At 42.2% G+C, this 11,850-nt stretch overlaps 1 protein-coding gene across 1 annotated transcript; it reads left to right on the forward strand.

Annotated features, from left to right (window-relative positions):
- The first annotated feature begins 2,217 nt into the window (after nt 1-2,217).
- Nucleotides 2,218-9,952, forward strand: NXNL2 (nucleoredoxin like 2). The gene is given in 3 exon segments (XM_057413808.1): nt 2,218-2,344; nt 2,347-2,674; nt 9,364-9,952. Coding segments are annotated over 3 exon segments (624 nt in total). The 3' UTR covers nt 9,533-9,952.
- The last annotated feature ends 1,898 nt before the right edge of the window (nt 9,953-11,850 follow it).

Raw genomic sequence — 11,850 nt, forward strand, 5'->3', positions numbered from 1 at the left:
GTAATAAAATTGTGATTTGAAGAACCTATGCACTACTTGTTTGGTTGATTTTCCCATTTGAAAGGAAAAAAAGAATATGTTATTTATTTTGTGTTTGGAGGTTACATAAGGGAAGCAGGTCCAAGAACAGTGAGGAAGGAACATTCACAAAGTATTTGTATTAGTGCTGACTATGTAGTAATGACTCGTGTGCTTCGGTCTCATGATCCCAATGGAGGAAAGGGAGTACCAAATGTGGCAGCTGTAAGGATTGCTGTGGATATCCAATAACTACTTTACTTGGCAGATTGTGTTTGGTAAAATTGATTTTTTGTTTGCTCAGTATTTCTTTGTGCACTGGCTCTTTTCACAGCTCACTGGTTAATGTATTGGGTTGAGACTAAGAACTTTCACTTTTTTCACACTGTACACTGTGGAAAGTAATTTTACCTGTTTCTCATCAACAACTCAGATTATAACTCTTTCCTGTAAAGTATATTGATATGTACTGTGAAAATGAATTAAAACCCAGTTACTTCATCTAGTTGTATCAATTTTTCCTACATTTTTAACTCTTTCATCCACTGGTGTGTTTCTTTTATTCTGTGCATTCCATCCCTTGATGTCTCTTTTGGGTCTGATTTTTCTGACTGTCTAGTGTTCACACACAGTGGAATTCTCTATTTTCTAATCTGACTTCTACAGGGATTGTATTCCATATACTTTTGCCCAACCAGTTATCTTGATTGGGTTGGTCATTTCTATTTTTTAATTACTATATAATTTAGTACATGGTGTGCTAATGATTAAATTGAACACAGGTCTAACAAGCCTTCACCCAGGTAACACTCTCCTTCTAGCAAACAGTCAGCTTTTGCCTTACAACTTCACTGGATGTATATAGGACTTGTCAATGCCAATTGTGTTATGCAGGTATGCATTTCCTATAGACCCCTTAAGAATTACAAGAACATGGAATGTTTGCGTTTCACACCTTTTCACTTAAAAATCCATTATTATGCATGTACCACTAGTTATGAGACTGCTTATTGTGTTTACTGGATCAAATCCTTTAATAGGCAGAACAGTGCCAGCTATAAAAAAGGTGCATGAAGGAAAGAGTGAAGTGTATGTTCATTAAAGAAGACTTAGGGGAGACCTTATTACCGTGTTCCAATATTTGAGGGATGGCTACAAAGGAAATGGAGATTCTCATTTTACAAGAAGTCACATGGAAAAGCTGAGGGGTCATGGGTGCAAGTTACTGCTGGGGAGATTCTGACTGGTCACAAGAGGAAAGTTTTTCCTGGAACAATCAGTCACTGGAGTAACCTCCACAGGGAAGTGGTGGATTCCACAGCGCTGGGCACTTGTAAGGTTCAGCTGCACAGGGTGCTGGGACACCTAATCTAGGTCATGCTTTGCCTAGGGAGGCGGAACCAGATGATCCTTGAGGTCACTTCTAACCTGGTGTTCTGTGATTCTCCTAATTTAACTTGTACGTAGCCTATAGAGACCAGAAGTGCATGAATTACACCGCCCCTAAGCATGTGTTGTATTATATAGGAGTTAGCAAGTCTAAGCATTTTTTACTTCCATTTCACTACTGCTATGTATGTCTCTTTCTCATGTCCACGTCTCTCTTGTGTTGGAGCCCCAGATCTGGACACAGAGCCCCACGTGGGGTACCACCAGAGCGTCTCTAGATCACACTTCTTGTTTTGCAATATCCTCCTTAGACAACGTGTCCGCAGGTGACAAAGGCGGAGGGCACCAGTCACTGCGCCGAAATCCGCGTAACAGCGAAGGTAACTTCACGCCTACGCTGATCCCACACCCTACCGCGCCGCACCCGGTCCTCCCGGCGGGACGGTGCCCTGGCTCGTCGAAGGCTGCGCGGGGCACGGCACCACTGTCGCACGCTCTGCCACAACCACCGGCGCCCCACTGTGTTTTTGCGGACCCCGCTGCCAGCGTTCCCCGGGCAGCCGGCAGCGTCCCGCCGCGCTGCCCCTGCAGTCCACAGCGCGGCCTCGAGTGCCCTCCGGACTGCGGGGGGCGCCGGGTCTGTCCCGCCGGCAGGTGGTCAGTCACACCGGGCAGCGACGGCTCCGGCAGGGCGGGGCGCTGCCACGCCCTCCAGACGCGGCCATTGGCGAAGGAGGCTGTCAGTCAGCGGCGGGCGGGCGCGGGCGGTGCGGACCGCTATAAAGGCGGCGAGGAGGGGAACGCTCCGGGATGCGCTGTGGTGACCGGTTTGGGTGCTCTGTTTGCGGCGGCAGCGGGAAGGTTGGTCCCAGCGCGGAGGTGCCACCGCGGGGACTCTCCGAGAGCAGCCTGGACTCGCAGCCCTCGGTGCCACCTGCAGTCCCGCGTGGCCGGCCGGCGTCAACATGGTGGATGTGTTCAGCGGGAGGCTCCTGGTCAGCAAGAACGGCTGCAGCGTGGACCCCGAGGAGGCCCTGCAAAACAAGGTCGTGGGCTTGTACTTCTCCGCTGGCTGGTGCTCGCCGTGCCGCGACTTCACCCCCATCCTCTGCGACTTCTATAAGGAGTTGCTGGAGGGGAAGCGCCCTCCTGCCCCCTTCGAGGTCGTCTTCATCTCCTCCGACCACAGCGCCGAGGAGATGGCGGGCTACATGAATGACATGCACGGGGACTGGCTGGCCCTGCCCTTCCACGACCCCTACAAACAGTGAGTACCGGTGGCAGCGGCCCCCCGCCCGCCAGGGCCCGGGGCAGTGCTGCGGGCTGTGTCTCTGCGGACACCCTCCTCCGAAGTGCGGGTGGTTTAGCAGTAGGGAGGTGTGACCACGACGTCCTCGTTGCTAAAGCACCGCGGGACCTCCGCCTGCCCTTCTGATCCACGCCTGCCCCCAGGCTGCACTGGGGTCCTTTCGGGGGAGCGCACTGTTCAGCACCCCGTCAGAACAGTCCTGTCTCCCTCCTGCCCTGTGGCAGCGGGTACTGTTAGGGGGACCTCCCTGGGCTCCCGCGAAGGTGTGCCACAAACTAACACTGAACTAACAGCTTAGTTGCTTCACAGAAGTAACTGGGGCTTTAGCCTATGGACATCTGTAAAGAACGCGATGAAGGAAAACTAGGTTTGTGTAGCTAATTTAGAATTTAAAAGAGCTTTGAAGAAGGCTTAATAACGACTTCCGCGTATTGAGATGACCTGAACAGTGAGTCAAAAATAACTGCAAACGGTTGTTTTTCAGCACAGCAGTAATTGCTGTTTAGATTGTTCTGAGTTGCCTAGCTTTTTAATGCTCTGGAGAAAAGGCAAGTGAAGAAGCAGCAGAACTTGTAGCTTTACAGCTTAGAGGAGAGCGTATCAAACTGGAGCGTTTGGAGCAGATACAGGTAAGCTAGATGAAAAAGAAACATCGTAACAGCTGCGGTGTAGCTGAGGCAAATAGATGCACGTGGCAGCCAGGTTGAAAATCTTTTGCTCATAGGTCCCTAAAGGGGCGTTCGTGTAGGCAGCTTGCTCAGCAGAATAGCAAAAGGAAAGGAAATGCTGAAAAGTAACAGGGTGAAGGATAATATCAAGAATCATGTGTCTTGATGATATAAATTAAGGATGCAGGTTCATTTGTGTGGCTGTCAGAAACATGATTTAGCTCATAAGAAGAAGTATAGATGGGATTATGGGGGAACAGGTGAGATGTTTGTGGCTACTGAAGTGCCTATAACTAGGGACTAAAGGTATGTATAAGTACTGTAAAGGGATTTCCACCCCCTCCTCACCCCCATAAATAATGTGCAAGTAGATTGTGGAAAACATTGTTACAGATGACATCAAAGTCAAGGAGTTAATGTGACTTTTAAACATAAGCTGGGTAGTTAAACTCACAGCGAGATTTGTTCTAACAGAGAAGTCTATACTAGTATTCATTTAATTGTAGATCCATTCCTGTGTGCCACCCAGGATAGAGCTGTGAAACCTACTACTACTCGGTGTGGAGCAGGTTTTACTAATCAGTGCACTTTGGCAACCTCATGCCTGAAGCCAGAAGCTATTTCATCCTTTCTTGGCTTATTCCTGGATGTCAGCAGGCAATTAATGTTATGCCTTTTTAATGACAGTTTCCACTGACTTAAAATTAGATTGAAATAGCAATGCTGTTTTCCACAGTTCTTCAAAGGCTCCCCAGGCAGTAATTTTATTTGGTATCTACTAATCCTAATAGAATTCAGGCAAATTTCCTGACAGAAATGTAGCACTTGAAGCTACAGCATCCAGCAAGCTGTTCAGTGTAGACCATGGGAATGCGCTTACAGCTTCAGCCTCTGGGGATTAGGGGTCTATTTCTGACTCTGCTCTTGCCCAAGTCATGTGGAATGGAGGTACAGGGATAGTTTAATTGGCTTTTCTGTGTCAGTCCATAACACCCTTCAGAATCCTGTGGAGAAACATGGTTTGGCCTATCACGGATAACTGCAAGATCATATTATTTGAATGGGCTTACTGAAGAACAAAGTGCAGAGGTATATGAAAAGGCAATGTTTTGGGAGTTCTGTTTCTTGCATGTAACAAACGGCTGTGTGGAGATGATCAGGTATTTAGGTTGAATTAACTTGTAGTTTGGCTTCAGGGTTACTGGTGAATCATTGAAGATGTAGAGCAGGTGGATATGTGTTCATTAAACCAAACTAGAATTCTGGCTGGATACAAGTTCTAAGAAAATATAATTTTAAAACTGGCTAGCATAAATTAATGATTTGATTAATGATATTTATTAGCATTCACCTTTTTATTATTTTTTTATGTTAATATTTTTAAGGTTCTTTTGTCAATAATTCAGATTTATTACTCTTTTGTGGGCTGTGTAAAGAAGGCATAATTGCAATGTAAACTGAAGTTAATTCAAAATTTGCCATCCAAAACACACTTCACAAAAGCATGGAATTTCTTGGAGAAGAATTTTGTTTTTTTTAAGAAATAGCCTGCATTCATACCTGTACCACCTCAAGCTGTGTTGGGGAGGTTTAGACTGGGTATTAGGAAAAATGTCTTCACTGAAAGGTTAGTGAAGTGTTGGAACAGGCTTCTTGGGGGAAGTGGTGGAATTGCCTGGAAGCGGTCAAAAAAAAGCCTGTGTAGATGAGGCCCTCAGTGGCATGGTTTAGTGGTGGATTTGGTGGTCCTGGGGTGGTGGTTGGGTTTTATGATCTTGAAGACCTTTTCAAACCTGGTTGTTTCCATCATTCTACATCAACAAATGCTAGTAAATGGGAATTGATATTTTAACTATAATGCACAGACACACTGCTGTGTTTATACTGAGCCCTGCTGTGAAAGGTGGTGTTCTCTGTGTGATGCCCAGTGTATGCTACTACTTGCAGGCTGCCTGATAGATAAATATTTACCTGAGTTCATGTCTTGTACACCTTAATGAAAATTAGAATTCCAAAGAATTCCTGAAAAAGGACAATAATACATCTTATGTTATGAAGCTTTAGGTATGAGGGTGGACTGGCACCCAGAAAAAATTATGGCAGGGGGAAAGGAGGCTAAAAAAGGAAGGCAGAAGGAGAAGAGAGAAAGTATCCGAGCAGTTAAGATCTATTGCCTATTCCAGTAACAGATCTAAAACACAGCCCCATGCAAACTGCAAGTTTGTCCCAATCTTAATTTCATCTTTTTAGTATTTCACGTGAAAATGAAGGTTGACCTTTCATGTTCTAACCTGCATGGCCGAGGTCTGACACCACAAACAATTTGGCTAAGAGATTGCCTATGTCGGTACAAAGGTTACTTGTTAAGTCTTCAATAGCTATTTTTTATTATAGCCTCCTTTTGCTTGGTCTGTTTGGGTCTTAGGTGTTTCAAGTCAGTAAGATGCCATATGTACCTTTACGCTTACCCAGGAATAGCTAGACAACTGATTTTTAAGAATGTCATTAGTTACATCACTGTATTTTACCTTAAGAGAATTGGGTCCCTTTGTAGGATGTGTGATGTTTCTGTTTATGGTTAGTGATTTCATAAATTGTCATGGGAGTTAGTCTCATTGCACATATGTGCCTTGTGCAGGTAAGTCACAGGATATGAGATCCCTTAGGAGAGTATGATCTTAACAGGTTTTAAAGTCATTTGGTAAGCACTTGTACAGTGGTAAAGAGGCATTGTCTGCAGAATTGTTCTGAGCCACCTTCAGGTCCATTCAAGCAATCTTCAGGTCATTTTACATCAACCTTTAGCCCTGCTGTGTAAATAAGATGCAGTGCTGGAGTGTTCCCTTAGGAAAGCCAAGTATTAGGTTCCAGTCTTCATACCAAATTACCTTCTGTTTCCTACTGTCCTGCCTCTGACTGCTACAGTTGTGTTAAGCTTTTATTATCTGCTGAGCTAGTTAAATGCATCTTCCACCCATGTTGTCATATAAATGACAGGATGTGATAGTCATTTATGTGTTTTCCATATGAACCATCTTTGAAATGTTCTTTTTCTCCTGTTTTTGTAGACTTCGAAAAGGTCTAGGAAGATTTTTGGTTGTTTGCTTCTGAGTTCAGTGAGAAAGCAAACCTATTGCTAGACAGTATTACTGTTGCTTCTGTAATATTTCCTGCATTACTGCTCAATCAATGTAATGACAGAGCAGTATCCTTCACCTGTGGTGTTCCTACTCAAGGAAAACCACAGAAGGAAAGACGTTTCAGGAATGCTTTCTCTGGGCCAGTATTTCACTCAAGACTTATTTTCTCTATTTTTAAAACACCTCCACTTTTCCAGGAAATCGTAGAGAATGTCTAGAAAAGTCTTTTATTCTTTAACAGTGTCTGCAAATCTTTTTTTTTTTTTTTAATACTCAGCCAAAATTCTTTGGCACTTGAACATCACACAGCTTATGTTCTTGGTTGTTGTGGTAGCACTTAGGCACTATCTTTCCATTTAGTGTTTAGTTTTTGTTTTGAGTATGATGTATTTCATATTTAGGAAACTGGGTATTCCATTACTACTAATTGTTGTGCCTCTATCCTCTGGTTCTTCTAAAGGTGCTCAATTTCTGCTCACTTTGATATAAAGCAATGCAGGGAGGTAATTTTCCCTACAACAAATGGTTTTGGGGAGCTTGTAACTTTTAGCTGATCCACTGCAGTTCACCACAGTTTTCTTGTACCCCTTCTGAAACGCATGACCTCTTCCTCAAAACTTTGCATTTTTTTTCCTGGGTCTCCTTTTAGACTGCTCAACTTGCACCTTAGGTGTAGATTTTATGTTCCTTACTTTTCCTGTTAGATACTGGCATGTCTATCAGCATAGTTTGCATTCCTGAAGCTAAAACTGTGGACTATTACTTGTGAGGGCGATGCACTAGATAATATTTGCTTTAACTTTTGCCTTCCAAAATTAACATTATGAAATCATTATTATCTATATTGTTTCATTCATGACTCTCTAATATGCACATCTAGTATAACGAATAGGTGTGCCAAGGATCGCCTATGAATAATGTGGTATGGTAGGAGGTAGGTTATAGTTTTTCTACTTTTTAGCTTTGTTTGGAAGGGTGGGGAAACACCTTGGGGTGCTTCTGACTTTGTGACCATCAGTCAAAAATGTTTTCCTTCTTTCTCTGGACATTTTGGTGTTAGTGAGAGTAGTGCTTTTGCTGTTTCCATGTGTTTGGAACAAATTTGATTTTGCAGTGTCCCGATAAATATGGCAGGAAACTTCACACATTCTTTGCCTCATTTTCTTTCTTATGCGGAGCCGGAGCAGTGAACTGGTTCTAGAGTTTCTGGAAACACTTGAGGCTCCTCCTGTTGAGCAGCACTCTCAAAAACTAACCCTGACTTTTATGTGATGCCTACTGAGGTGTTTAATGAGCTCAGAAGTCATTGACTTGTCATTACCTCTATTATGAATGTAAGATTCATGCCAAAAAATTGTTGTCAGTTCTAGTGAGTAGGTTGTAGTTGCAACATTGTTTTTTCTGGCTTATTTATATTCTGATATTTTTTTTATTTGCACTGAACCATCACCCTTCCAAGTGAGTTAAATTTCTTGTATATAAGATACCATCTTTCTATAAAAATAGATACATGTGTCTTGCCCTTTCCCTCTTCTTTGTCCTGTAACAGTGTCATAGCTGTTAATGTTTTCCTTGTAAATGTTTTGCATCTTGGCACTTCTGTTTCCTGTGTCATGCTCAACTGAAATAGCTTACTATGCGGTATTCTTTGTTTCTCTTTCTTTTACATATTCCTTTTGTTTGTCTTACTCCGATCTTCCAACTCATCAATGTAAACAGTGAATTCTGTTTTACTGGTGTGGCTGAGAACCTGCTGCTTGTGCACCTTCATCTCTGTTGTGTGTGTAATTAGTCATGCCTTCTTGTTTATCATGTGCTGGTGTCAGCAAGTAGTTTTGTTTCCTTTTGGATGTTTTGTGCCCTCTAGGATTTCCCCCTCCTGAATGTTGTTTTTATTGCCAGCATTAATAATCCATTTATTTAACATGTATCTTGAGTTTGATCCCATTAAATTTTCATTGTTCAGGCGTCTTGTCTTACTAATTTTCTCCTCGGTTACTGCTGTTTGTCAATTGTTTGAAAACTCCCTGATTTTGTTCATGGAACATCACTGTTTGTATGGCTTTTTAACTTTTAAACTCTATTATAGCTACATTTACGTTATGAAAAGGCTATCTAAGACAGTTATTTGTAATCTATCTGGAATTTTCCATGTTCTGACATGCAGAAATGGCTGCTATTGTCTATGTGATGGGCAGAGGAGTTGAAAATGTGTTCTTGGACAACTTAGATGGGTGGCCCTTATTCCAGGTCTTTTGATTGCTTACATTTTATATGTAGAGGGCCTGTTTTACTAATGGAGCATAAGATATTTCTGCAGTCTTTTCTGTTTACACTAAAGAATTATGCACCATGCTTTAATGGAGGTTATTGGAAGCAGCTCTATGGGACTGTTGCACTTGAACATCTTGGTATAGGAATAAATGTCTAATGCTAATTGAGATCTTCCTCCTATCAAGTAGAAAAGGGACCAGAAGATAGCTGTTTCGGGCTAGTAAAAGCAAGGTGGGTGTGTCAGTTCCCATCCATGGACCTCCTTATAGTCTAGAGTCAATCTCTGCTCGTGTGAAGATCACAGGCAGCAGTGAAGAGCAGTTGCAGGAAAGGTATTGCAACTCTGATGTCCCTGAGCTAAGTTTCACCATGTGAACTCCCAGCTGCAGCCTAGTCCATCTCCCTATACTGCCCAGTGCTCTGCCTCAAGCTCTGAGGAAGCTCAGGAAGTCATCACTTCTGCTCTCCCATGTATCCTGACAAGAGTACCCTTCATCAAAGAGACTAGGAGTTTTCTTAAAATGCTCCCTAATGTGTGTTCGTTTTGTTTTTTTTTTCCTCTCAGTGATCTGAAGAAGAAATACAACATAACAGCAATTCCTAAACTGGTGATTGTGAAACAAACTGGAGAAGTTATTACTGACAAGGGAAGAAAACAGATCAGAGACAAAGGACTATCCTGTTTTCAGAACTGGCTGGAGGTTGCAGAAATTTTTCAGAATTTTTCTAGCTGAAAATTTGGCAGATAAAAACAAGACAAGGCATCATGGAAAACCATAGAGTTCTGAAAAGATTGCCTTGTTCAGAACAAAAAGGGTAAGGCTTATTTATCTTTGCTTGCAAACACATTTTGGTTTCGCCTTGAAGATTAGCTATTCCAGTAACTCATAAAATGCTGTTATTGTTTTATTTGTATTGTTCTATCTACTATATTCAGTATGAACCAAAGCATTCCATATAGTATTGAAATACTTCAAGAGGATAGGCTGTTTTAAACAGTAATAACGGGCCACTGTGAAATCTATGCAAATGCTTTCCAAATCTGTAAAGTAAAAATTATATTTATGCACAAACCTATTTTTCCTGATTAGCACATATTTTAGAAAAGGGAGATTGTTTGCTTCAATAAATAAATATTTATGAAGTTTGTCTAACATCTGTCTTATGTACCTTAAGATAATCAGAAAATGTCAGGTTTTTAAAATAGGGTATATGTCAGTACTGAAGAAATGCTTTTCTTCGTCTACTTTGTGCGGGATTTACTTAAGTTTTACTGAGTATTCCTTACTGCTGGATTTTTAAGCTTGGCACTGTAAGCCAAGTTATCTGTGGAGTTAGCATCAGATCAAGTTTAAGAAAAAAGCATTTTCCATCTCCATTTGCCAAAGTGCATAGGAGCAAACATCAAAAATTATACCAGCTCTCTTTGAGTGTGCATGTTGTTGCAGAGTATCTTAAGTTTTACTGAATCTTTCTATATTTTTTTTGTGAAACAGTTATGGGAACATCTTGATTTGAGATGTTAGCCTTTATGTTAGCATGGGTTGCTGTACTACTTGAAACCTGATACTGTGTTACTTGAAGTCCCTGTTCTCTGTAATGTTAGCCTTAGCCTTGCTTTCTAGACCATAACCAAAGCAAATAACAAAGGTCTATTTTATATAGAATGGGTTATTTGATAACCTGGCAAGGTAGATATCTAGCTAGGAAACTTGGCAAAAAAATAAGATTAGGGTGTTCTTTAGATGAACTAACCTCATCATAGTCATTATAACACTAAAAAACACAGCCACAGATCATGAAGACCCTTCTTCTGACTAAGCATAGTAACAGAAGAGAATAACACTGCAGGTGTTATAATTGTATGTAAATCACTAACCAATCATTGTAACTGGAGTGTACTACCTTGTAATTTTTGTGTGTAAATGTAATGACAAGATCAGCATGGGGTGTGCTTGATTTGTGAAAATTCCACCTAGCACCCAGCGCTGCAATAAAGAAGTGCCTGCTGCTTAATATTATGTTGGTATTAAGGAGTTTTATTCTTCCTAATTTCATTGATAATGTTGCATCTGAAGTACAGCCTGGTCTGCCTGTATTCCCCACCAGTTGTTGCATTCAGATTTGTTGGCCAGTCTTTGTGACTGAGGTTGCAGGCCAAACATCCATGCAATTGGTAAGCTGAAGAAACAGTTCTTATGCAAGCTGAATTAGAATTTAAAAACTTTTAACAGAATTATTTCTCCAGCTACTAGCACTTATATTACTAGCACTTCAAGTCCAGCTTACTCACTTATTATTACATGACATTCCCAGTAATGTGTATCAGCTTTAACTGTATCTTAACTTTGCAGTTCTCATGCTATAGTCACCCTTCCTCTTGGTTCTAATGTTAGTGGTGTTTTCCTGAAGATGATGACTTGCCTCCTGCTGAAGTGTATGCTGCCGATCACAATGCTCTGGGCCTGGCTGTTCAGCCAGGTTGGAGTGGTATTTCCTCTCTTCAGGCTTTAGGAGCCTCTTGCCATGGACATGACCTCACTGTGAGGTCATCATGAGTGCAACCCATCAGGCCTTGTGGACTTACACATGTTCAGGGTGGTTAAGTACTTCCTACTCTAGTGGCAGTGTCTGTCTTGCTCCAGACTTTAACCTCGGGGATCGCAGATACCAGAAGTTTGATCTTATGATAGGTGCTACAGGTGCACATCTGTTTGTCTGCCTGCCAGCTGTGGCCCAGAAGCTCTTGACTGGCTCCTGAGAAATTCCGGGGCAGCGCTCCATGCACTCCAGCTGCTCTTCATATGAAGTGTGATACCCTGTGTTTGCCCTCACAGCCTGTGCCTTTATCTACCCTTTGTAGTACTCCAGTCATGTGAGCTATCCTATCCCACTCCATCATTGTGATCCTAAGGAGGTTACAGCCCTGTAATTGCACATGGACTTCCGACTGCGCCTGCCTGTTCCCTGTGTGGTGTGCATTAGTGTAGAGCCATGGCTGCTCTGCAGGCACCTCTTTGCATGCCTATGCTTGAAGGGATTACATATCAGA

The sequence above is a fragment of the Pezoporus wallicus genome, unplaced genomic scaffold (genome assembly GCF_028554395.1).
Source record: "Pezoporus wallicus isolate ANWC-B61680 ecotype Strahan unplaced genomic scaffold, APGP_CSIRO_Pwel_v1 contig_10094, whole genome shotgun sequence".
Lineage (NCBI taxonomy): Eukaryota > Metazoa > Chordata > Aves > Psittaciformes > Psittacidae > Pezoporus > Pezoporus wallicus.